The sequence below is a fragment of the Neovison vison genome, chromosome 14 (assembly GCF_020171115.1).
Source record: "Neovison vison isolate M4711 chromosome 14, ASM_NN_V1, whole genome shotgun sequence".
Taxonomy (NCBI): Eukaryota; Metazoa; Chordata; class Mammalia; order Carnivora; family Mustelidae; genus Neogale; species Neogale vison.
In genome coordinates, this window is record NC_058104.1 from 18414793 (window position 1) to 18437241 (window position 22449).

Below are 22449 nucleotides of genomic sequence, written 5' to 3' on the forward strand. Positions count from 1 at the left end.
ATTCTTCAAAACTGTGGTTTCTGGGGTCCCAATCTAGCTCAGCTGGTTAAGCGACCCCCTTTGGCTCAGGTCATGATCCCAGGATCCTGGGATTGGGCCCCACATTAGGCTCCCTGCTCAGTGGGGATCGTGCTTCTCCCTCTCCCACTGCTGCTTTGCCTGGTTGTGCTCTCTCGCTCTGTCAAATAAATAAAATCTTAGAAAAAAATAAAGCTGTTTCCAAATTAATTATTCAGAAAGCAAACAAACAAGATCTCACTTCTTAACCCAAACATCAGAGACTGTGTTGTCCTCTCATGTGAAAGTCAGAAATGGACACATGTGGGGACCAGCTCTCAATGGGCTCCGGAGCCTGCTTTTCTAGACTCCTGAGCTGACAGGCCAGCTCGAGAGGGCAGGTCTGCGTCGGCACGGCCATTGCCGGGTTTACACCCTGCTTCCATGATCACTAGCAGATGTGCCGTGAATCCCCACTCCAAGAAAGGGGGCCGGCTGCAAGCTCACGGGTGACCACCAGAGGGGGCAAAACACACCAGGACGACGGCGAGCTGCTCCTGGCCAAGCCGGAAACGGAGGATGCTTTGTTTGGGGGGAACCCTCCCTCCGACTAAGACCGTCTAAAGCAAGTGCGTGGCTCTATCCATCACTGTCTCTGCCTCAAGCGCTTTCCCTGCCCGGTTTCACAGTACCCTGCACAGTCTCGGTGCTGCTGATGATGGAGTGCAGGGGCTCCTCTGTCTGGCCCTCCGCAGCCTGTGAGCTGAAGAACCGCCCAGCCTGGAAGCTCGACGCCAGGCTTCGCCTGGGGCTCCTGGACAAGGCCGGGCTCCGCCAAGGAAACAGAAAAGGTTTTCCTGGAAAGACAAACATGCAGGAAGAACACAGAGTAAGACGACGGAAGCACGTCTGCTGGGTCCTGCAAACACTCCCGTGGAAATCTCTAAGGCAGGCCGGTGCTCAAAAGTCCCACTCTCCCCCAGGGGCAATCGAAGTGACCGGACGCTGAGCAGCAGTGGGCATCTCAGACGGGACTGGGTGCACTCGGGGTGGCAGGGCTGGACACGCGGCGGGCACGTCAGCATACACTTTGGCGACATACCCTTACACATATCAAATTCCAAGAAGAAATCCCAACTCAGGCAGAGGGGCAGGACGTGGGCAGAAGCCTTCGTCCCCACTGCCCACAGGGCCCCAGAGAGATCCTGCACAAACCCACCAAGGTCCAGTGTGCCTCGGTGCTCATGGTGTCCCAGAGCCTAAGTCGCACACAGCAGCCTTCCTTACTCTGTGACAACTATGAAAAAGAGGAGGAAAAAAATACAGCCCTAAGAGGGATCTAAATTTTTATATTAATGTTCCGAAATAGTCCTCACCATGTTCTAAAGAGACCTCAATGAAGAGTTTTCCTTTTTTTTTTTTTTTTTGAGTTTTCTTTTTTGTCCAAAACTGTCAGGTTTTTTAAAAAAGAGCATTTTATTATTTTTATTTTTATTTTTTTACAGATTTTATTTATTTGACAGAGAGCAAGAGAGGGCATGAGGTGAGGGAGAGGCAGATGGAGAGGGAGAAGCAGTCTCCGTGCTGAGCTGGGAGCCCGATGCAGGGCTTGATCCCAGGACCCTGGGATCATGACCTTAGCTGGAGGCTGACAACTGAGCCACCCAGGTGCCCCCACAACTGTCATTTAAAAAAAAAAAAAATAGTGTATTTAAAAGCTAAAAACCAGCAAATGATCTCCCCTACCTCATACTCAGGAAGGGGGCTCATGGTGTTTCACGATAGTTCTCTGACTTCTTCCCAGCAACTGGACTAAGGAACAGCGAGGGAGGAAGGCAAAGCCCCCGCCCCAGCATCTGCAGCCTGGCATGCAGGACAGCCACCCTCGACAGACACCTCCAGCCCACCCGGCAAGACAGAGCCCGCCCCAGCAGCAGCCCTTCAGGACAGCATTGCTCACGGACTCCAGGACCATCAAGCAAGCCAAAGCAGGCTTGGTTTAGTCGGTGCTTAATGCCCAAGGCTTTCCAGGAAGCAGGTCAGACACCGCAGGATGCCCCGTATGAAAGCCTAGATCTGCGGGAGCTGCCCCGCCTGCTGCATATGACACACGTCCAGTCAGAAAGTAATGATTCACAACGACCAGGAAGGACCTGGAGGTTTCAAAACATTATCAATTTGCACGTTCCTACAGGGTATAAAAACTGGCCTTTCCTTTAAGCTTATTCCTGGATTTACAAATAACATGACCTTTGCCTTTACCTCTTTGCACTACACCTTAAAAAATATCTAAATAAGGGCACCAGGATAGCTCAGGAGGTTAAGTCTCTGCCTCCGGCTTAGGTCATGATCCTGGGGTACTGGGATCGAATCCCACATCGGGCTCCACACTCAGCACAGAGTCTGCTTCTCCCTCTCTCCCTCACCCTGCTCATGCAAGCTCTCTCTCAAACAAGTGAACAAAATCTTTAAAAAAATTTTTAAAAAGTCCAAATATTCAATTTCCAAACAGTCTAAATATTTAATTATCTGGGCCCACCTGCATTGTTCACTTTATCCACACAGCTTAAAAATTAAAATAACAACTTAAATAAGGGCGCCTGTGTGGCTCAGTCAGTTAAGCCTCTGCCTTCTGCTCAGCTCATGATCCTGCTAGTCCCAAATCGAGTCCTGCATTGGGCTTCCCGCTGACCTTCCCCTCTCATGCTTTCTCTCTCTCAAACAAATGTTAAAAATCTTTAAAATTTTTAAAATAAAAACAAAAACCACATCCCACAGATTATTCCATTTCAGCACACAGAACTTATTCTTTTTAACAAACAAATAACATCCCACGGCAGTGGCTCCGTGTTTAGGACCCAACTGCTGGAGGTTTAAGCTGCTTCCAGGCTTGTGCTGTTAGAAAAAACGCCCCATAGCGCCAAAGAGTCCCTACAGCACATCACCCTGCTTTACGGATGGCAGGAGTCGTGCAAAAGATGTGCATGTTTCACGCCCCCATGCACAAGAGACACAGGCAGGAGGAACCAGAAACCTGTGAGATCGTTTCCCCGGGCTGCTGGAACGAAGCACCCCCGCCAGGGGGCTAACAACAGCCCAAACAGCCCCTCATGGTTCTGGTAGCCAGAAGTCCAAGACCAAGGTGTCGGCAGGGTAGGTTCCTCCCAGAGACTCTGAGAGGTCGGTCCACACCTCTGCCGGCTCACGGTGCTGCCAGCAGTCCCTGTGTCCCTGACTCACAGCAGCCTGGCTCTGATCTCCACCTGTTGTCACTCCCCGGGTATGTCTCCCCTGTGTCCCGATCTCTGCGTCAGACACACCAGTGACGCTGGATTTGGGGCTTCCAATTCAGTACACCCTCCTCTTTATGTACACCTGCAAAGACCCTGTTTGCAGGCAAGGACACTAACACAGTATCCAGCAGTAGCATCCCGACGTATCTTTTGGGGGCACACAATTCAAACCGTAAGAAACGGATTACCTAGAAGAAGTGTGTGCCATTTCCTGGGCTTGCTGTGGTCAAGCACCACGGACTGTGCAGCTGAAACCACAGCAACCGTCCATCTCAAGCTCTGGAGGCCAGAAGTCCGAAATCAGAGTGTTGGCGGGGCTGGCTCCTTTTGAGACCGTGAGAAGAACCTGCTATGGGCCCCCTCCTCGGTTCCATAGCCTCCGGCGTCCTTCAGCTTGGACATGGTGTCGTCCCTCTTGCATGTCACTCTGCGTCCAAATCCCACCGCTTCATAAAGACACAGTCACGCTGGACCAGGCCAGCCCTAACAGCCTCATCTTAACTTGGTCAGCAGCAAAGACCCAATTTCCAAATAACCTCACAAGGACAGGTCACGGAGGTCAGGATTTCAGCATCTTTTTGGGAGGCAGCAACTCAACCCGTAACAGGTATATGGGACGAGACAGAAAGAGTGAGGGGGTGGGGACAAGACAGCAGAGCTGAGGGGAATGTGACCTTTCTTTGTATGCCCTTTTGTGTATCCAACTCTCAGAACCACAGTTCTCGCACGACCGAAGAGAAACTAGAAGCGCCTATGGGGTGTGGGGAACACTCAGAAAGAAACCGTAACAGATGCCCAGAGCCGTTTTATGAACATAAGCACCTAAAGGACAAGAACTAACCTAAGTGGCTTCCAAAAATGGTGCTGGGGGGGGGGGCGCCTGGGTACTCAGCTGGTTAAGTATCTGCCTTCGGCTGGGGTCATGATCCCATGGTCCTGGGATCGAGTTCCATATCAGGCTCCCTGCTCCTTGGGGCGTTTGCTTCTCCCTCTGCCTCTGTCTCTTGGGAATAAATAAAATCTAAAAGAAACCCAAAGCCCCCCAAAATGGTGCTGTGGCTGTCCAGGGAGCCTCCGAGAGCACCACACACGGTCGCTGCAGCAGCATCGTCGCTGCAGCAGCATCGTCGCTGCAGCAGCATCGTCACCGCCTTGAAAACCGTTTCCGGCAGCTACTCAGCTCAGGCAAGTAAGTACCCTATGGGTCCCGTTTCAGGAGGAAGCAGTTGCCGAAGGAGGAGGGGGAGGCCTGGCGGCACCGCATTGGAAATGGATGCGAGTCTCAAACATGGGTGTGTGTGTGTGTGTGTGCGTGCACGTGTATTTACACGTGTGGGTGCATGTCTGGCCATGAGGCCAGGAAACAGCAGCAGCAATGAGCACACCTGCACAGGGAGGACAACTGACCCAGAACGGGCCACTCGCAAGTCCCCGTCTCCAGAAACACCTCAGTCCTCGGTGAGCTGTGCTGGATGGTCACCCTTCCCGGCACCCAGACCCTGGTGTGTAAATGCTGTTCTCTGGGGCTGCTGGCGAACACAAAGGTGGTGCCAGAAAGGGAGGAAGGGATCCAAGGATGGGGTGCTTCAAGAGTGCACAGGCTCCCAACAGGAAGGCAACCCCGAAGGAAAAATCTAGGACCATCTGGGCAACAAGAGGGTAACGGTCCACGCAGTAAGCTTACAGCCAGCGAATAAACTAATTATCTGTTAGTCCGTGCTTGAAGGACTTGTAAACCAACGGGGGAGAAAAGACCTCTTCCTCACAGCGGAATCAACTAGTGTCTAAGGAATGGAGGATACTGTCACCACAGGGCAAGCACAGCAGCAGCTGTGACGGGTACAAACAGCTGATGGTTTAAACGTCCACGAAAACATCTGCACAGTCTCATAGGATCCCCCACAAGACACCCATCGATTTCAAAGAGAAAACCAGTCATTTGCCGAGAAGTGGCAGATACCTCCTGACCAAATGACCACAGTCACCGTCACCAGCAAGAAGACGGGTCAATGCCCTGCAATCGTGGTAGCGTGGGAGGGCAGGGCCTCCCTCCCCCGGTCTTCTTGCCAAAAATGCCTCTCAACCTAATCACAAAACCACCACCAAACAAACCCCGTTCTAGGGCTATCAATGAAATCAGGGGCAGTACTCTTCCTGGCTGTCACAGTAATGAAGGACACCCCCAGACCGAGGAACCATCACAGCCCGAAAGGCCCTGCAGCGTAGGGTCCTGGACAAAGAAGAACGTTGGTGGGGAACCGGGCTCAATGTGTGTATGACGGGCCCGCGAGTGAGCACCACGGCTACTGCAGTTTCTAATCCTCGTACCACGGTGACGTAAGATGCTAACTTAACATCAGGAGAAAGTAAGGGAAGGGGACCCCGCATACTCCCGCTGGAGCAGCTCGGTTAAGATTCAAAATACTCCAGAACAGAAGGTTTCAAAGCAGAAAACAGAACTCTAAGGAACGTTCTCGTACATGTGTCATCTCATTCCTGCACGGACACACATCAGGGTACACATCTACAAGTGGGATCACTGGGTCCCAGGTTATGTCCAGTTTACACCGTGGCTGACGCTGCCAAGTCACCCTCCAGGGACCGCTGGCTCACATCCCGGCAGCAGCACGGGCGGGGTCACCTCACACACCTGCCAAGATGGCATTAGGGAAGCTCTAGACCTTTGCCCACCTTTTTACTGTAGTTTTCATTTACGCTTCTCTTGATACGAGCAAGACTGAGCACCTATCCTTATTTTTAAACATTTTTTCTTTTTTTCATGATGAACTGTTGATATTCCATGATCATTTTTCTACTATAATATTTTTCTGACTGACTTGTAAGAGCACCTCATAGTTTCATGTAGTCATTCTTTGTTGTGGTTTTCCAGTAAGCTGTACCTAGTATGACAATGATGACGACGGCAGGCACCAGCACACACCCTGTCCCCCATACAGAACAGCAGCCTGGCCGTGGGCCCAGGGGCTGCCTTAGTCTCCCTGCCACCAGCCCCCTCCCCGCATCCTCGTCCTGCTCGCCATTCTGGCATCTGGAGAGGACATGGGCGAGGTCCAGGCTCCATGTCAGGATGTCTGGGGCAGCTGGGTCCTCCAGACGCCCCCCCGTGTGCTCCTCCCGGGAAGCCCCCCATCACCCTGACATCAGTCTTGGAGAACAGCGCATCGGTGACGCTTCCACACTCACAGCTGAGTCACTACAGGGGTTAATGGCCCAGATGCTGGGCGTAAATGATGGTGGGTTGTGGCAGAGTCATCGGTGGTACCTCGCGCAGCTTCTAGCACCAGCACAGCTTCTGTTCCACCTTCCGGCTGGGAGGCAGGTCAAGCGCGGCCGTGGACTCCGTGACGTTGACGCAGCTGTCCTGGGTGAGGTCGCGGCCTTCCAAAATCAGTCCTACTGGAAAAGGCCTTCCTCACGCCAAGATTCAACACCGTTTTCCTATGTCTCACTTTCCCTACTCCTGTTGTTTTTCCCACTGAATATGATCTTTTTGGAATAATCTGCTATTCATGATGGGAGAAACAGAAGTCCTCCTCATTAGGAAAAAGGAACAAACAACCAATCTGTATTTCCAGCCAGGGCTTTCAGACTTCCCATCATAATTCCAAGACTAGATCAACAGCACTGCTGAGAGCAACTTTCCCTGCTGCCTGGACAAGTAAACCAAAAAGGGGACTCCGCCCGAGGGAGATCCGAACACTACCCACACCGCAGCTGTCTTCACGCTGCTCTACACCCTGAAGGAAACACAAGCCTCGGTGCCACGCGGCAAGCACTGCGTGTTCAACTGTGCGGTGCTTCGGGGTCACACAAAGTGGGAACGATAGTTAGGATCTGACACCGCACACACCCCTGCCAGCGCTCACACCGTCTCCCCGGCTGCAAGCATGTCCCTCTCTCCGCCCCAACTGTTTCAGAGTCCAGTGTGAGGTGCTCCCGTCCCCACACCCTGTAAGTGCCCCTCCCGCTCTGAATTCACAGCGCTTACTTCTGATGCCACTGGCCACTTGTTTCGAACTGCAGCTCTAAGCCAGCTTGTGGCGTTTCTAGGTTGTTTTTTTTTTTAAGTAGGCTCCACACCAGTGCGGAGCCCGGCTTGACCTCACAACCCTCAGATCAATACAACATTCGGACACATAACCAACTCAGTCCCCCAGCCGCCCCTCTACTACTGACTTTGCTCACAGAGAACGTGTCACCACCCCAGGGCAGGAACAGGTCTGTTTCTTAGTACCAAACTCAAGGAAGGCAAGAGCCCCCAAACTTCTCCCGACTCCCCAGCCTCTAGTGCAAAAGCAGCTCTCGTTACAAATATGCAACTTCTAGGGCGCCTGGGTGGCTCAGTGGGTTAAAGCCTCTGCCTTCAGCTCAGGTCATGATCCCAGGGTCCTGGGATCGAGCCCTGCGTTGGGCTCTCTGCTCAGTGGGGAGCCTGTTTCCACCTCTCTCTCTCTGGCTGCCTGTCAGCCTACTTGTGATCTCTGTCTGTCAAATAAATAAATAAAATCTTTAAAAAAATATATGCAACTTTTATCACCACAAACATCACCATGCGCAGACACAGGACATTTGGTCAGTTTAGTGGTCCTGCAGGGCCATGTCTCGTGAGGAAGCAAGAATTAAAAATGTAACTGCCTACAGGGGCAGCCAAGTAAGGCAAAGAAGTCCAAACACATGGGGTACTTTTTTGTTTTAATCACTCATTTCCCCTCTACATCTACCATTGTTCTTAATATGGTTGTTTTTAAAGATTGTATTTATTTATTCATGAGAGACATACAGAGAGGCAGAAGGAGAAGCAGAGGCAAAGCAGGCTCCCCACTAAGCAGGGAGCGCAGTGTTGAAGTTGATCACAGGATCCTGGGATCATGATCTGAGCCAAAGGCAGACGCTTAACACTCTGTGTCACCCAAGCACCCGTTCTTACTAGGGTTTTGCTTTTTATATCAACATCTACTTTGTTAAGGATTATTTATTTATTTGACAAAGAAAAGGAGTGCATGTGCACAAACTGGGAGGGGTAGAGGGGGAGGGGGAAGAAGGCTTTCCACTGAGCAGGGAGCCCAATGTGGGGCTCAGTCCCAGGACCCTGAGATCATGACCAGAGCCAAGGGCAGACGCTTAACCGACTGAGTCCCCCAGGCACCCCTTATAATGACATCTTAAGTACTTTAGATACAGACACAGTATTTTAAACCATGAGAAACATGTAGACTGTTCTCCTGGAATTACATATCCCAATGGACAGTCTCCCTTTTTACGGGGGAAACAGGTAAGAATAATGTAACGATTTATACAGAGTGCCACTGCCGGGTCAGCAGGCCGAGTTACAGCCTCACCCCAAACCTCCTGTGGTACCAACCATGGACTTCGGAACCACAACAAAAGGACTGCCTAAAAGACTCTGGAGAAATCAGCAAAAGCAGGCACATTCTGGATGAGAGCAGACACTTTCTGGCTGGAAGAACCAGAGGAGAGAGTAGAGTAACCATAAAAGGTGGAAGGCGTGTGTGTGTGCAGGAAGGAGAGAATAAGAGAAAGGGAGCCCCCAGTTTGGGGAATAAACTCTTTTAAGTCTCTGGCTGACCCCCGGAACCATGCATGTGTGGAGCAGACTGCAAACAGCCCATTAAGGATAAAAGAATCGAATGGTTCTGTTTGTGGCTGGGCTCCAACCAGTTTAATGACCCACCTGAAAACAAGAACTACTCTTCAGAGGAATATAACAGAATCTAGAGACTCCACAAGGTAACATGCACCATGTCCAGGATGCAGTAACAAGTTACTCCACACACAGAGAAGCAGGAAAACATGACCCCTATGCAAGAGAAGGGTCAATCAATGGCGACTGGTGCCAAGAAGATTCAGATGTTGGAATCAGAGGGTTTTAAAACAGTCATTACAATACTATATGACCTATAGCAAAATATGCTCAAAATTAAAGGTGGGAAATTTCAGAGACATAAACTGTAAGAGAAGAACCAAGTGAAAATTTTAGGCATAAAAAATACAGTATCTAAAATTTAAAAATTAATTAGGAGGCTTAACTACCAAGTGGAGATACCAGAGAAAAGTCTGTGAACTTGAAAATAGACTGACAGGAATTATTCAGTGTGAAACAGAGAAAAAAAGACTAAAAATAAATGAACAGGGTCTCAGGTATAGACAGAAAAAAAGAAAAAAGATATACATGTAACTGTAATTCCAAAAGTAGAGGAGAAAGAGAACAGGGCAGGAAAAAAAAATACTTGAAGAAATGATTGAAACTTTCCCCCAAAGTTTGTCAAAGACATCAATTTACAGACTCAAAAGCTCAGTAAACCACGAGCAGGATAATTTCAAAGAAAAGCACCCAGGCACATCATAGCCAATTGCTGGAAACCAATTAAAAAAAAAAAAAATCTTGGAAGCAGCCAGAGAAAAGTGACACATTACATAGGAAAATAATAATGTGAATGACAGGGGCACCTGGGTGGCTCAGTGAGTTAAAGCCTCTGCCTTCAGCTCAGGTCCTGGTGCCAGGGTCCTGGGATCGAGCCCCGAATCGGGCTCTCTGCTCAGTGGGGAGCCTGCTTCCCCCCATCTCTCTCTGCCTGCCTTTGCCTACTTGTGAACTCTGTCAAATAAATAAATAAAATCTTAAAAAAAATAATGTGAATGACAGCTAACTTTCCAGAAGACAATGGTACATCTTTAAAGTCTTAAACAGCAGACCAGCAGGAAAAGAAATGCTGTAATTCTGTAGGCTGAATGGAAATGTTACCAGATGGAAACCTGGATCTTCAAGAAAGAAGGCAGAGCATCAGAAAGAGCAACCCAGATAAATATGTAAGTATCTTTCTCTTAATTTCTTTAATACATATACAACAGAGCACCTGGGTGGCTTAGTCGGTTAAGCCTCTGTCTTTGGCTCAGATCATGATTTCAGTGTCCTGGGATGGAGCCCCATTAAAACACAATACACACAATAACTTAAGTAAAGTTAAAACATTGTCTTACGGGGTGACACATAACACAACTGTCACGTAAAGGACGGAGTAGAGAGAGGAAAAGCACTCTAATATAGCCGCAAGGTTTTTACATTTTCTACAAAATACCACAATACTAATTCTAAACAGACTACGGGAAGGATAAACACTGCATTCACCAGAGAAATCACTAAAAAAATGACACAAGGCGGCATAGCTAAAAAAGCATTAGATGAATTAAAATGGAATTCTAAAAAATATTTACTGATCCAAAGGAAGGAAAGAAAGGAAGGAGAAAAAATGAGAGGAGACAATAAAACGATAGAGATAAATTCAACTATACCAAAAAATGCATTTAAAAAAATATTTATTTATTTATTTGACAGACAGAAATCACAAGTAGGCAAAGAGGCAGGCAGAGAGAGGAAGGAAGCAGGCTCCCTGCTGAGCAGAGAGCCCGATGTGGGGCTCGATCCCAGGACCCTGAGATCATGATCTGAGCCGAAGGCAGAGGCTTTAACCCACTGAGCCACCCAGGCGCCCCCCAAAAATGCATTTTATATTAATGGACTAAATGCTCCAATTATTAGGCAAAGATCGTCAGAATTGATGAAGCAAGACCTAATGACACACTGTGTACAGAACAATCACTTTAAATATAAAAACAGAAACACAGGGGCGCCTGGGCGGCTCAGTCAGGTAAGATCCGACTCTTGATACCGGCTGGGGTCATGGTCTCAGGGTCATGGGATCAAGCCCTGCACAGGGCTCGCGCTCAGCACAGAACATGCTTGGGCTATTCTCTCTACCTTCCCTCTGCTTCTCTCCCTCCCTCCTCAGCCCTCCCGCATACACTTTCTCAAATAAATAAAATCTTAAATAAAAAAAAATACATCAAAACATAGATACACTAAAAAGGAATGGAAAGAACACAAGATACCATGCACAAAGCCCATCAACGGTGGAGGGGCCATATGAATATCAGACAAAAGAGGCTTCAAAACAAGTATTACCTGATGGGCGCCTGGGTGGTTCAGTGGGCTAAGCCACTGCCTTCGGCTCAGGTCATGATCTCAGGGTCCTGGGATCGAGCCCCGCATCGGGCTCTCTGCTCAGCAGGGAGCCTGCTTCCCTTCCTCCCTCTCTCTGCCTGCCTCTCTGCCTACTTGTGTTCTCTCTCTGTCAAATAAATAAATAAAATCTTTTAAAAACAAACAAACAAACAAAAAACAAGTATTACCTGAGAAAAAGAAGGATATTTCAGAATAAAAGATACAATTCATCAGGAAAGCTTAATCACAAATATGTGTCTAATAACAGAGCTTGAAAATATGACATTAAAACTAAAAGAACTAGAAGTGCCTGGGTGGCTCAGTTGGTTGGGAGACAGACTCTTGATTTCCGCTCAGGTCGTCATCTCCAGGTCATGGGACCCGCTTGTGCCCAGTTCCCCCACTTGTGCTGAGCGCGGAGTCATCCTGAGATTCTCTCCCCCTCTGCCCCTCCCCCAACTCTTGGCTCTTCTCTTTCTCTTGCTCTCTAAAATAAATAGAAAGATCTTAAAACAACAACAACAACAACAACAAAAAACAAGGGGCACCTGGCTCAGTGGGTTAAGCCTCTGCCTTTGGCCCAAGTCACAATCTCACTGTCCTGGGATCAAACTCCCTGCTCAGCGGGGAGTCTGCTTCCCCCTCTCTCTCTGCCTGCCTCTCTGCCTACTTGTGTTCTCTCTCCGTCAAATAAACAAATAAAATCTTAAAAAAAAAAAAAAAAAAAGAATTACAAGAAATACACTCAGAGCTCGAGATTTAATATCCCTCTCTCCACAAATGATAGGAGGAGACCAAAAGAAAAAATAAATCAAGAAACAGATTGTCTGAAATACAGTATGAAATATTTGACTTAATGGATACTTATGGAGGGGCGCCTGGGAGGCTCAGTCATTAAAGCGTCTGCCTTGGGCTCAAGTCATGAACCTGGGGTCCTGGGATGGAGCCCCATAATGGGCTCCCTGCTCTACGGGGCCTGTTTCTCCCTCTCCCATTTCCCCTGCCTGTGTTCCCTTCCCTCTCTTGCTCTCTGTCAAATAAATAAACTCTTTAAAAAGAAAAAATAAGGATCCTCATAGAATACTATATACCCAAGTGCAATATATAGTTCTTTTTTTTTTTTTAAAGATTTTATTTATTTATTTGACAGAGAGAGAAATCACAAGTAGACAGAGAGGCAGGCAGAGAGAGAGAGAGAGAGAGAGAGAGAAGCAGGCTCCCCGCTGAGCAGAGAGCCCGACGCGGGACTCGATCCCAGGACCCTGAGATCATGACCTGAGCCGAAGGCAGCAGCTTAACCCACTGAGCCACCCAGGCGCCCCAATATATAGTTCTTTTTGAAAGCATTTTTTTTTTTCAAATGCACATGGTGTATTCACTAGGAAAGACCGTAAGTGGGCAGCAAATCGTAATAAATTTAGAAGGGCTCAAATCATACTAAGTAAGCTCTCTGAATACTACAGAACTAAATAAGAATCAGTAAAAACAAAGTATCCAGGAAAATATCCCAAGTATTTGGGAATTAAACAACTAAATGATCTATAGGTCAAAGAAGAAATCAAAAGGAGATTACTGAGCAATAATGAAAATGTATTTTGTTAAAAGCTGTGGGATCACCCACAGAAGGCATGCAGCAGGAAAATTACAGCTTCAAATGCTCAGGTTAGAAGACAATTCTAAAAATCAACGACCTAAAGTTTCGTCTTAGAAAAAGTACAAAGTCAACGCAAATAAAATATAAGGGAGGAAATAAACAGTACAAATCAATGAAACAGAAAATAAACACTGAGGAAAATTAACAAAGCCACAGCTGATTCTTGAGAAAGATCAACAGGAGTGATGGTTAAACCCCCAAATTGATAAAGAAAAGAGAGACCACCCATCCTTAACATCAGGAATGAAGGTGGGGTTATCATTACAAATTCTACAGACATTAAAAGGATAAGGAAACATTCTGAACAAATTCATGGCAAAAAATTTAACAACTTAGGTAAAATGTAAATTCCTTGAAAAAAATTAAATTTATCCAGGGTGACAGAAGATGAAACAGGAATTTTAAATTGCTTTATATCTAATAAAGAAACTGAATTTGTTTTCAAAAATATTTCCACAAACGAAAGTGCAGGCTGAGAATTTTTAATCGGTGAAATATATCAAACATATGAAGAGGCAATAATATCATTCTTTGTGAACTATTTCAGAACAGAAAAAGAGCAGATATTTCCTGACAAGTTTTATAACAGCATAACCCTAATTATCAAAGTCTGCCAGAGACTTTGATTACATGTGCACAATAAGGAATAAGAGATCAATATCCCTTATGAACATAGACATGGGGGTCCTTAATAAAAAATTAGCCCATCATGGGGCACCTGGGTGGCTCAGGGGGTGATTGCAGGGTTCTGGGATTAAGTCCCGAATCAGGCTCCCTGCTCAGTGGGAAGCCCACTCCCCCTGCTTGTGTTCCCGCTCTCACTGTCTCTCCCTGTGTCAAATAAATAATAAAATCTTCAAAAAAAAATTAGCCAATCAGGGGCGCCTGGGTGGCTCAGTGGGTTAAGCCTCTGCCTTCAGCTCAGGTCATGGTCTCAGGGTCCTGGGATCGAGCCCCACATTGTGCTCTCTGCTCAGCAGGGAGCCTGCTTCCCTTCCTCCCTCTCTCTGCCTGCCTCTCTGCCTACTTGTGATCTCTCTCTGTCAAATAAATAAAATCTTCAAAAAAAATTAGCCAATCAAATCCCGCAAAATGTAAAAATGATACATCGTGACCAAGCAGGTTTATCCCAGGGATGCAAGGCTGTTTAGCACTGGCCATCAATCAAGTAATTTGCTATACCAACAAGCAACAGGAGAAGAAATGGCACCAATGGGCTCTGGATGAAGAGCAATGGACAGCGGTGCCACAGCCAACAGCAGCGGGCAGGCTCTCCTGCAGGAGGCAGCTGCCATCACTATGTCCCGAGGACTGCTGCCACTGTGGAATGCAAGCCAAAACCCCCAGAACTTCTTGGTTTTCAAAATTAATAAGGAATTCAAATGTTTATGTGAAATCTGACCTCAAATATTTGCAACTACCTTTTTTTTTTTTTAATATTTGGGCCAAACACAATTTGTTTATAGCCAGAATTAGCCTGTGATTGCTAGTCTCCAAGTCCTTTCTAATCTTCTATCTTGAAACTGAAGCCCATGAGAAAATTTACCAGCAAAGAGAGAATGAGTAAAGCTTCAAATAAAGGCTCCTACTCCTGTTAGGTAAAAATGGATCAGGAAACAGCTTATGTAGAACTAGATGATCTTTATGACCTTGGGGTAAACAGAGGTTGGCAAACATTTCCTGGAAAGGGCAGAGAGTAAATATTTTAGGCCTTCTGGGTCCTGTGGTCTCTCTTGCTCAACTCTTGCCATTACAGCAGGAAAGTGGCCACAAACATGTGAAAGTATAAGCATGCCTGGGCCCCAATAAAACTTTATTTACAAAAAGAGGCAGTGGGCCTAACCCAACCCACAGGCCTTAGCTTACAGAACCTTGGGTGAACTACAAAGGAAAAAAGACTGGTATAGCTGACAAAATTAAGATTAAGAACTTCCGTTCATCAAAAACACAAAACATGGGGCACCTGGGGGGTTTAGTCATTAAGCGTCTGCCTTCGGCTCAGGTCATGATCCCAGGGTCCTGGGATCCAGCCGCGCATCAGGCTCCCTGCTCATGGGAGGCCTGCTTCTCCCTCTCCCACTCTCCCTGCTTGTGTTCCCTCTCTTGCTGTGTCTCTCTCCATCAAATAAATAAATAAAATCTTTTTAAAAAGGGAGGGGGGGCACCTGGGTGGCTCAGTCAGTTAAGCATCTGCTTTCGGCTCAGGTCACGATCCCAGGGTCCTGGGACTGAGCCCCATGTTGGGCTCCCTGCTCAACGGACAGTCTGCTTCTCCTTCTGGCTCTGCCTCTCCCACACTTTACCCCTTGATCTCCAGTGCATGTTCTCCCTCTCCCTCTCAAATAATCTAAACCCAAAAACAAAACAAAAACAGAGGCCAGGATGAAAGTGGAGCAGTGAGCCGCACCTCCCTGGTGTGGTGAGAAGGAGAACACATTTCCAGCCAATCGTTACTGAATGACAAAGGATAAAGTGATAGAAGATTAGTGCCCATAAAGAATTATACAAAAATACATAAGAAGAAAAGTCAACCAATCCAGAAGAAAATACTGGGGCAAAAGACATGAATAGCATTTCACAGAAATGGAATAAATGGACAATAAACCACGGAAAGAAGATGCTCAATTCCATAACCAATTCATCAAAATGAATTAAAATCACGACTGAAACATCACTTTGTAACCATCAAATTCACAAATGTTTAAAATGTCTGAAAACAGGGCGCCTGGGTGGCTCAGTGGGTTTAAAGCCTCTGCCTTTGGCTCAGGTCATGATCCCAGGGTCCTGGGATCGAGCCCCACATCGGGCTGCTTGGCGGGGAGCCTGCTTTCTCCTCTTTCTCTGCTATGTCTCTGCCTATTTGTAATCTCTGTCAAATCAATAAATAAAATCTTAAAAAATTAAACCAAAAAAAATAAAATGTCTGAAAACCCTGAGTGTCGGTGAGGACCTGGCACAGCAGCCACTCCCTCTCGCAGAGCTGGGGAAACGTACCTCAGGACCCACACAGGAAAACCGTCACAACTGTGCGGTAACAACACATCGTAAACCCAGCAACCTCACTCAGGTCCCAGCCCAGAGAACCACGCGTGTCCGCAAGGCAGGATGCCTGCGGGTCGCCACACGTAAGTCACACATCTGTACCCAGGGAGACTAAGAGCGGTGGCATCTTCCCACCATGAGGGTTACGGGACAATGACAGGGATGCATCTCACAGACAATCCCGCACCACTGAGCGGGACAATCAGTCCATGAACTTCCTGATGTGCATCTTGTAATCAAACACACGGTCACAAGACAGCACTCAACACTCCCCAGACCGGCAAAGACTGTCAGTCAGTCTGAAGATACCAAGGACTGGAGGGGCCTGTGGGGCGAAGGGGGCTCACACACCCCTAATGTGGGTCAACAGCGACACGACTCTTTCTGGGAGGTAACTGTGTGTTGCTTAGTGAAGCAGGACCACACCGAAGGATCCAGCAGCTCCGTGTAAGAGCCGAACAGCAGTCCGACGTAAAGCAATGAAGGTGTATGAGCACAATGGAACGAACAGCAAGAACCACTGAGCTACACTGTTAGCGCGGCTAAAGCTAAGAAAATAGAATGTTGGGGCACCTGGGTGGCTCGGTGGGTTAAAGTCTCTGCCTTCAGCTCAGGTCATGATCCCAGGGTCCTGGGATCGAGCCCCAGATGGGGCTCTCTGCTCAGCAGGGAGCCTGCTTCCTCCTCTCTCTCTCTCTCTCTGCCTGCCTCTCTGCCTACTTGTGATCTTTGTCTGTCAAATAAATAAATAAAATCTTTAAAAAAAAAAGAAAAGAAAGAAAAGAAAACAGAATGTTGACCTGAGAAAAGCCCAGCAGACATAGTATGATTTTAACATGCTGTGTGCGTGTATGTACAAAATTGGGTACACACATATCCATTCACCCAGAAGTATAAAGCAAAGGAATAAAAACCCAAAAATTCAGGTCAGCAGTTACCTCTAGGAGAGAGAGAAAGGCATGCCATCGGAGAGGAGCACATGGGCCTTCAGGGGACTGGTAAGTCCTACTCCTTACACTGGGTATTCCATACTCACTGGATGCTTCTTCCTGAAGCGCACATACTACTCTATGTGTTTCTTTGTAGGTGAAACGTCTATGGGAGAAGCGGAGGGATGAAAGGAAAGCAAGCCCCCAGCTCTCTGGGTCACTGAACCTGCCCACAGAGAGGCCCTTATAGCCTCCTGGAACCCCGCCTGAACTAATAAGCAGGAGCTTCCCGCAGCGTCCCCCATGGGACTGAAAGTGGCCAGGGCCGGCCCTCCCTGAAGCCCAAGCCAGAGGCCAGCCCGCAGGGGCGGACGGCAGGTAACTGCAGGAAAGGAGGGAATCAGGCTGGGCCCGGCAGGTTCGGTGACTCAATACTCCCCGATCGAGGCCCCGACGTGGGCACCGTGTCCCAGCTCCGACCCTGGTTAACCTTCGCCAGCTCTGACGGAGGGGCAGAGCCCACACACCCGTGTTACTTCAGGGGCAACTTCCAGACAGTACTTCTGGTAGCCTGTGGGTGAGCTGCCCAGGGCAGCAGGGACTGGCCTGACCCTGCGGAGGGATCTGGCCACACTGGTCAAGACGACAAATGCACACATCCTCTCATGTCTGGCAATTCTGCGTGGGGACTCTACTCCCTGGATACATCCCATGCACTGGAACACGGTACAGAACAGCCTGGAAACCACCTACATGTCCCGCGGGAAGGACTGGACAGCACCACAGAGCCTCCCAACGAGGAGCCACTCCTAGACTCCTAACACTACCATGTGGCTGTTGGGGGCGGGGGGAAGCTGTGAGGTTGTTACAGCACACCCTGCAGGGTCTGCTCAGTGACTAAAACACAGCAACAGGGGCTCACCTGTACTTCCTGCGTTCACATGAATGCGGGCAGGTGTACAAGCGACTCCTAACCCAGACACCCTAGAAGGGCGAGGGCCAGGGCGTGGAGAAGGGGACCTAGCTGAGAGCCAGACTTCTCAGTGCACACCTTTTCAGTCAAATGTTTAGTCACGGGCGCCTGGGGGCTCAGTGGGTTAAAGGCTCTGCTGTCAGCTCAGGTCGTGATCTCAGGGTCCTGGAATCGAGCCCCACATCGGGCTCTCTGCTCAGCAAGGAGCCTGCTTCCTCCTCTCTCTCTCTGCCTGCCTCTCTGCCTACTTGTGATCTGTCTGTCAAAAAATAAATAAATATAAATATTTAAAAAGGAAAAAAAATGTTTAGTCACTTAAAATTAACAATAAACTTTTTAAAAAATTAATTTGAGAGAGAGCACGAGAGACAGCATAAGCAGGGTGGGGGGCAGAGGGAATATATCCCCCTGCACCACTGAGCAGGGAGCCCAACATGGGGCTCAATCCCAGGACCCCGGGCTCATGACCTGAGCGGAAGGCAGACGCTTAACCGGCTGAGCCACCCAGGTGCCCTATAATTAACAGTAAACTCTTAAAGTGGCCATCACAAAAGAGCCAGCCCCTTCTCAACAACTGTCAATGCTGGGGTCATGCACAGGCCCGTACAGATAAACCAGATGAAGATCCAGAGTAGAAGCCCCCGGAAGGGCCAGGCGACAGTGACGAGGTTGATGGTTGGCCACAGTGGGGGGGGATATATATATATATATATATATATATATATATATATATGAACACTGTGACAGGCTAAGGGGAGTAACTGGTGTGTGAGGGTAGCAGTGACAGAAAGGTGCTTTTCAGTGCACACACCTGTGTGCCATTTGAGTTCCTTGCTGTATCTATGATCTATTCATAAAATAGCCTACCTATAAAAATAATAAAAACACACTAAAAAAATTTACTAGGCACATAAAACATTTACAAAGGGATCAAAAAAGCTCAGCCATTAACGCATCCCTATCAAAACACCATCAATTTTTTTCAAGGAAATAGAACAAATAATCCTAAAATTTATATGGAACCAGAAAAGACCCCCGAATAGCCAGGGAAATGTTGAAAAAGAAAACCAAAGTTGGTGGCATCACAATTCCAGACTTCTAGCTCTATTACAAAGCTGTAATCAAGACAGTATGGTACAGGCAGAAAATCACACATAGGATCTACGGAACAGGATAGAGAGCTCAGAAATGGACCCTCAACAATATGGTCAACTAATCTTCCACAAAGCAGGAAAGAATGTCCAATGGAAAAAAGTCTCTTCAACAAATGGTGCCAGGAAAATTGGACAGCCATATGCGGAAGAATGAAACTGAACCATTTCCTTACACCACACACAAAAATAGACTCAAAATGGGTGAAAGACCTCAATGTGAGAAAGGAATCTACCCAAATCCTTGAGGAGAACACAGGCAGCAACCTCTTCCACCCCAGCCACAGCAACTTTTTCTCAGAAATATCTCCAAAGGCAAGGAAAGCAAGGGCAAAAATGAACTACTGGGACTTCATCAAGATCAAAAGCTTCTGCACAGCAAAGGAAACAGCCAACCAAACTGAGAGACAACTGACAGAATGGGAGAAGATACTTGCAAATGACATATCAGATAAAGGACTAGTATCCAAAATATACAAAGAACTTATCAAACTCAACACCCAAAGAACAAATAATCCAATCAAGAAATGGGCAGAGGACATGAACAGACATAAATGCAAAGAAGACATCCAGATGGCCAACAGACACGTGAAAAAGTGCTCAATGTCATTTGGCATCAGGGAAATACAAATCAAAACCACAGTGATGTGCCACCTCACACCAGTCAGAATGGCTAAAATTAACAAGTCAGGAAACAACAGGTGTTGCCAAGGAAAAAGGGAATCCTCCTATACTGTTGGTGGGAATCCAATCTGGTGCAGCCTCTCTGGAAAACAGATGGAGGTGCCTTAAAAAGTTGAAAATAGAGCTACCCTATGACCCAGCAATCGCACTACTGGGTATTTACCCTAAAGATACAAATGCAGTGATCCGAAGGGGCACATGCACCCGAATGTTTACAGCAGCAATGTCCACAATAGCCAAACTAAGGAAAGTACCTAAACGCCCATCAACAGATGAATGGATAAAGAAGATGTGGTGCATATATACAATGGAATATTACACAGCCATCAAAAACCCGAAATATTGCCATTTGCAACGAAGTGGATGGAACTAGAGAGTACTATGCTAAATGAAATAAGTAAATCAGAGAAAGACAATTATCATATGATCTCTCTGATATGAGGAATTTGAGAGGCAGGGTGGGGGGGGTCGTGGGGGGCAGGGAGGGAAAAAGTGAAACAAGATGGGACCAGGGAGGAAGACAAAGCATAAGAGAGTCTTAATCCCAGGAAACAAACTGAGGGCTGCTGGGGTGGGGGGTGGGGGACAGGATGGCTGGGTTATGGACATTGTGGAGGGTATGGGTTATGGTAAATGCTGTGAATTGTATAAGACTGATTATTCACAGACCTGTACCCCTGGAGCATATAATACATTATACGTTAATAAAAATAAATAAAATAAATAAAAAAAAAAAAGAAAAATGCTCAGCGAAATGTCCCTGGATAGGAAGAGTAAATATTTAAAAACATCACTTCCCTGGGCAGCTGGCTGGCTCAGGTGGTGAAGAGTACGGCTCGTATATCTCAGGGTTATGAGCCTGAGTCTCATACTGGGCATAAAAGTTATTTAAAATAAACAAACAAATAAAGACAAAAATTGGTCTTAAAATAAACCTGTATTTTTAAAAAGATTTTGTTTATTTATCTGATAGAGAGAGAGAGAGATCACAAGTAGGCAGAGAGCCCAGTGTGACGAGGGACTTGATCCCAGGACCCCGAGATCATGACCGGAGCCGAAGGCAGAGGCTTAACCCACTGAGCCACCCAGGTGTCCCAAATAAACCTGTATTTTTAACATGAGCCCAGTGAAAACTCAATTTTAAACTATTCAACCTAATTCTAAAATTCATATGGAAAACTATACTTTTGCATGAATAGACAAGATTTTTTAAAACAATGAGGAAAGACTATTAACTGTGTTAAGCACATTAACTTAAAGCTACCATATTAAAATTAATTTCCTCTTTCAATTATTATATAAAAAATTGCAGATGGGCTATAAAAGTGAAAATAAAAAAGTTAGAAATACTTGAAGAAAACATAAGAGCTATTTTTTTTTTTAAAGATTTTATTTATTTATTTGTCAGAGAGAGAGGGAGAGAGCGAGCACAGGCAGACAGAGAGGCAGGCAGAGGGAGAAGCAGGCTCCCTGCCGAGCAAGGAGCCCGATGCGGGACTTGATCCCAGGACGCTGGGATCATGACCTGAGCCGAAGGCAGCTGCTTAACCAACTGAGCCACCCAGGCGTCCCCATAAGAGCTATTTTTAAAAACTATTTTCTTTATTTATTTGACACAGAGAGACCAAGCACGAGCAGGTGGGACAGCAGGCAGAGGGAGAGGGAAAAGCAGGCTGCCTCTCTGAGCAAGGGGGGCCCGATGCGGGACTTGATCCCAGGACTCCGGGATCATGACCAAGCAGAAGGCAGGTGCTTCACTGACTGAGCCACCCAGGCGCCCCATAAGAGGTATTTTAAGAAGCGCTTTTGGGGGTGGGGCTGGGTGGCTCAGTTGGTGAAGCCTCTGCCTTCAGCTCAGGTCCTGATCTCAGGGTCCTGGGATCGAGCTCCACATCAGGGTCCCTGCTCAGTCGGGGGTCTGCTTCTCCATCTCGCTCAGCCACTCCCCCTACTTGTGCTCTCTCTCTCTCTCTCTCTCCCCCCCCTTCTCTGCCACATAAATAAATACAATCGTGGGGGTGGGGAGAAGGAAAAAATCAATCTCCAGAAACCTACAGACTCAATTTCCGGGAGCCCTAACATCACTCTCCCCTTACTAGGATATAAGCTCTTACATAATCAGTCACTCCTCATCCCCCAGTGCAGCTCCCTCTGCCCACAGGTCCTGTCCCCATGCTTTAATAAAACCACCACTTTGCAACAAAGACGTCTCAAGAATCCTTCCTTGGCCATTGGCTCCAGACCTCAACACTCCAAAGTACATCATGATCACCTGTGGTTTTCATTCCAGCCTCTGGAGGGGATACAAGGTAACCCCTCAAGATTTGCCTTTCCTACCAATAATGATCATTCTGACATCTTTTTCTCTAATGACTTAAGGGGAAATGATTTCTAAACAAAATACGTAACCCAAGAACCATAAATTTATAGAGCACACAAAAATTAAACAGAATCAATCATAAAAGTTCTCATCAATTGCTGGCCCCGTTGACAGAGCACGCAACTCTTTTTTTTTTTTTTAAAGATTTTATTTATTTATTTGACAGTGAGAGATCACAAGCAGGCAGAGAGGCAGGCAGAGAGAGGGGAAGGGAAGCAGGCTCCGTGCCGAGCAGGGAGCCCGATGCGGGACTCGATCCCAGGACCCCGAGATCATGACCTGAGCCGAAGGCAGAGGCTTAACCC

General features: G+C 47.3%; 1 protein-coding gene across 1 annotated transcript in view; it reads right to left on the reverse strand.

Moving 5' to 3' along the window:
• Positions 1-22449, reverse strand: part of TRAP1 (TNF receptor associated protein 1) — a 54160-nt gene that overhangs the window by 22395 nt on the left and 9316 nt on the right. Inside the window, exon 2 of the mRNA XM_044233658.1 lies at positions 690-854. Within this exon, the coding sequence (XP_044089593.1) occupies positions 690-854 (165 nt within the window). The remainder of the gene's footprint in view (positions 1-689; positions 855-22449) is intronic.